At 41.2% G+C, this 5,243-nt stretch overlaps 1 gene segment (V, D, J or C); it reads left to right on the top strand.

The window, feature by feature from the left end:
* The first annotated feature begins 1,389 nt into the window (after positions 1-1,389).
* Positions 1,390-2,076, top strand: LOC105310033. The segment is given in 2 exon segments: positions 1,390-1,432; positions 1,580-2,076. Coding segments are annotated over 2 exon segments (540 nt in total).
* The last annotated feature ends 3,167 nt before the right edge of the window (positions 2,077-5,243 follow it).

Here is a 5,243-nt window from a genome sequence, read left to right as displayed (position 1 = left end):
AAATGAGGTCAAATATGTGGTGACAGAAAAAATCTAACTAAAAACACACAAACAAACAAACAAATAGTATTCATTCACTTAAAAATTTTATTCAGCGAACAATACAAAAAGAAAGAAGAAAAAAAAGAAAAGGAATCCTGATCTCACTGTGAGGATCCGAGCCCGACACAGGGAGCCTGAGCAGTCACCCGATTCTCCATGTTTCGTTGACACAGGATCCAGAGTTGTCTGTCATGGCGGGAGCAGACTGAGTTTCCCATCTCTGTCCACACGGGCCACATCCCATTAACACAGATTCACAGAGCATGGAAACCTGAGCTCTATTCAGATGCTCCATTCTCCCTGAGGGCTGTGACAGGAGAGGCTCCAGATGCGTGGGAAAGGAGCGGAGACGTCATGGGGGACGGTGAACGGCAAGGCCGGGAGGGGACTGAAAGGTCAGAGTCTAGGTTCGGTCTACGCGCTAGGAACTTGACTCATTATCACTGTGTGGGAGATTTTGGAAAATTCATTAACCTCATAATGATGGCTCCCTCCTCATTAGACTGGAGGAGAGACCTTGTCTTCAGCAGAGGATAATTTTGGTTTATTATGGTATCAAGTGAGGGAGTTCGGGAGAAACACCAAGAGTCAGCATCTTTAAGGGCTCCAAAGAAGTCATTCTGTTGAATTAGCTGCATATGTAGGATGATATTCATGCTGCGGGCACCAGGGGGCACTGTGAGACCTGCTTTGAGGACCCTAATGGGTCCTATACCCCTGGGTTGTGTTCAGTGCAAAGGGCATGACTGATGTCCCTTTGAAGACATTTGTGTTGCGCAGAATGAACTCACCACTCTGAAGCCCGCATCTGCCCTCCTTCTGACCTCAGGAAGTTATCAGCATGAGGCCCTGAGGCTCAGAGCTCAGACAAGAGTGGAGACAGACACACTGGGGAAGGAAGAGAAGAGATTTGCATTCAGTCTACTCCCTCTAGAGCTGCAAGCAGAGAGGATAACACTAGAGCTTGGAGCGGCCAGTCCCAGCAGGGCGGCTGCAGTGCAGAGAGCCTAAAAACCACTCCCCACCACGGATTGGGTTACCTTCTACCGCTGGCCCCTGGATTCCCCCACTGGTCAGAGTGTCTCAGGGCACTCAGGGATTCCCTTGCCTGATATTCCCCTCTAAATGCATTCCTGAGGGATATTTGTTTTGACTCTGATGCATCCAGCCTCATTTCTGTATCTGTTTCCAGGCTTCTGTGCTATGGTTGTTATGAGCCAGCCACCATCTGCATCTGCCTCCCAGGAAGTGGATTTGCATGAGGACCCCATCTTACAGAGTATAAGGGCAGCCTGGGTGCCACATCCCAGCTAAGGGCACATAGGCAGAGGCTGGGGTGTCTCCACTATGGCCTGGACCCTTCTGCTCCCCCTGCTCACTCTCTGTACAGGTGCTTCTGCCTAGACTCGGCATTAAGGGAAACCAGGGAGCAACCTGTATCTCATTTTCAGCTCAGCACGGGGAATGCTGCAGTGTGTGTACCCTCTAGGAATGAGACCCTCACCCTCACACTCACCTCTCTTCTCTTCTCTTACAGGTTCTGTGGCCTCTTCTAATGTGTCTCAGCCACCAGCAGTGTCTGTAGCTATTGGACAGACAGCCAGGATCACCTGCCAGGGAGAGAGCGTAAAAAAATATTATCCCGAGTGGTATCAGCAGAAGCCTGGTCAGGCCCCCGTGCTGGTCATCTACGATGAAAATAAGCGGCCCTCAGGAATCCCTGACCGGTTCTCTGGCCCTCTCTCAGCGGACACGAGCACTCTAACCATCAGTGGGGTCCAAGCTGAAGATGAGGCTGACTATTACTGTGCTGTGTGGGACAATAGTGATAATGCTCACAGTGACACAGGCAGATGGGGAAGTGAGACAAAAACTGTCTGCCCCATCTGTGTCACACACTCCTGCAAACCCAGAAGCATTGTAGACAATGCTATGAGCAGGTCTGGTCCAGGTCCCCAGATCTCAGATTCCAGGCTTCTCCCTCCTCAAGCCCTCAGCAGCTCTGTAGAAGCTGTACCAACCAAGGATACATAAACAATCATTATAATTATATTTCATTTTATTTGTGGGTAGAGGTAAGATCGAACACATTAGGAACAGTAAATAAGACATTCTAAAAGTATATAATCAATTTCATGAAGATGAAATGCATAGTTTGAGATTTAAAAATACACTGAATGAGACTGATGTCATAGTAGATGCTTCAAAAGAAATTAGTGAAATTGATGACATGGTGAATGAAACTATTCAAAATGAAACACAGAAAGAAAAAAGACTGAAAAACTGATGAAGCATCAGGTAATGTAGGAGAACTTCACACAGCCTAAATACTGTGTAATTTGGGTCCCTGAGGAAGACAAGAAGAGGAAGGAGCTGGTAAATAGACAAAGAATTGGCGGAAATGATAGGCATTAATTTTCCAAATTTGCTGAAACCGTAAACAAATATATCCAGGAAACTCAACGAACCTCAGCCCCAGGAAACATGGAAGCGGCTCCAACACACACCTTGTGGAATTGCTACAAATTAATGATGAAGAGACGCTGTTAAAAGAAGCCAGAGAAAAAAGACACTTTGTGTACAGAGGGATAATGGTCACGATGAGATCAGATTTCTCATGAAAGCTGTGCTAGCAAGTAGATTGCGGAGCAACGTCTTTAAAATACTAAAAGAATAACTCTGTCAACTTTGAATTCTTTACCCAGTGAAAATATCATTCAAAAAAAGAAAGCAATATCATACATTATCAAAGTGCTAAATCTTCTAGAATTGATCACGGGCAGGTCTGAACCGCAGAAACAGTAAATGACACCCCGTTACTGTGTTCTCTTTTCTGTTTAATGATACCGAAATGTGAATCTGTACAAAGAAATATAAAACATTAGATATGGTAACTGCATGGGTAAATATAGAAATGCTTTTATTTGTTAATGTCTATAAAATGTAGTCAATTGTCCGAAAGGAAATAAATAACAATACGTTACTATATTTATAAAAGTATACAGATGAGAGAGAAAGCGGGGAGAAAGAGAGAGAGACAGAGACAGAGTGACAGAGGCAGAGACGGAGGGAGGTAAGGAGGGTGCGAGGCAAAGAGAGAGAGAGAGGAAATTTAAGCAATAGCTCATGCAATTGTGGGGCTGCTGTATCTGAAATGCACGGTCCAAAGCCTGATGAGAAGCCTGGATTTTATGGAACAGTTGCAGTTCCAGTCTTGAATTCAAATTTAGTCCGAATGACCAAACAGGTAAAAAGAAGACAGAGAAGAACATAAAAAGGTCCCAATCAAACATCCAGAGATGAAAACTCCATGTCTCAGATGAAGAATACAAGGGTTGAGATGAACAGCAGATGCAATACTGCAGAAGAAGAGATTAGTGAACGTGAAGACAAAGCAACAGAGACCGCAAATTAAAACACACACAGAGAAAAAGACTTTAAAAATGAAAAGAGGATCAGTGAGTCATAGGACTAAATAAACTATGAAACTGAATTAAAAATTTCAGATACACGATAACTGGCAGCATTAATCATCAGCAGAATTATAATACAAGCAATAATAATGGACACCCTTCAGGCAGAAGAAAAGAAAGAGGAAAAAATATGAATCAGGAAAAGAAATGTAAACCTTAGAAATGCTGACTCAAAGAACAAACATTAAGACTCATTATTTAAATATCTTTAAAAATTAATTCACTATCGCAAGATAAATATAACAAATATGTATGTTAGAATTTATATGGTAGGTAAAAGTAACATGTATGACAATGACTGCAAAATGAAAAATAAAAAAACCTTAAAGAGAGAAATAAAAAGTTCCATACATCGTGTCACGTGATATAATATCACCTGAATAAAATTAGAAACTACTCAAAACAAAGTGAAGAAATAAAAAAGACGGAAAGCGATGAGCAGTGAGGCTTAGTGATTTGCAGGACAACTTCATTTAGCCCGAGAGTCATGTAGTTGGAGTCCCAGAGCAGAGAAGACAAACGGGAGTGAATAGAAAAAATGCTTAAAGAAACAATGGCCCCAAATGTTTCAATACTTAAGAAAACAATGACTGAAATATCCTAGAATCTGAACCAATTTCAAAAGCAGAAAACATGGAAAACAATGCTGATACTCATAATTACATTCACAAAATCAGTGATCACGAGATAATATTAAAAACAGCCAGAGAGGAAATAAATGTCACATGCAGATGCATAAACCTCATGGAAAAATCAGATTTCACACTCAAGCGAAGCAAGTAAAAAGACAGTGGATCCACAGCTCTGAAAAACAAAGCTTTAATAAATATTTTTTAAAAGAAAAAACTCTAAACCTTGAATTTATGAAGTGAAACTATCCTTTAAACATGAAAGCAAAATAAAACTTTTCCAAACATGCAGAATCTTACAGAATTTATCACCAGTAGAACAGCAAGAAAAAATAGGAACGGGCACCTCAGACAGAAGGAAGATGAGCCAGATAGAAATGTCCATCTACACAGTGACCGTAAAGCGTCACATACGGTCACTACATGGATAAAGAGAGAATCGTCTGCCTTATGTTAAAGTCTGTAATTAACGTCATCATGTGTAAATCAAAAATTAATAACAATGCAAAGTGGTTTTTAATGAATATCTAAATTGAATTTTTGACAGTGATAGCATAAAAGTTGGTGGTGGAAAAACATGTGAAGATATTCTCATCCTCTGTGTGAAGTGACGTGACATCAGGGCAAGGTGGACCTGGACAAGTTAGTGCTGGATAAGTTACCATTAAAATACCTTGAATGACAAGTCATAGCGAATCAGGTTTGTTTGTTGGGTCCTCCAGAGAAACAGAGCCAATAGGAGATAGACATAGATGGATGTGGATTTGGATGTGGATATGGATGTGGATATGAATATGGATATGGGTATAGGTATGTATATGCATATGAATACGGTTATGGATATAGATAGAGATACACATATAGATATACATATAGATACAGATATGAATATGAATGTAGATGTTTCTGTATATAGAGAAACTTACCTATGCTGTATAGCTAATGTACTGGGGTAGATAGATACATAGTTTGAGATTTTAAGGAGTTGGCTCATGCAACTCTCAGACTGGCATGTCCGAAATCCATAGGACAAGCAGGAGGCTGCATATTCAGGTAAAAAATTTTTCATGTGTGTGCTGCATCCAAATTAAGTAGGAAT

Source organism: Pteropus vampyrus, unplaced genomic scaffold (genome assembly GCF_000151845.1).
Source record: "Pteropus vampyrus isolate Shadow unplaced genomic scaffold, Pvam_2.0 Scaffold993, whole genome shotgun sequence".
Lineage (NCBI taxonomy): Eukaryota > Metazoa > Chordata > Mammalia > Chiroptera > Pteropodidae > Pteropus > Pteropus vampyrus.
The sequence above is the reverse complement of the archived record's forward strand: the minus strand, read 5'-3'. Positions and strand labels throughout refer to the sequence as shown.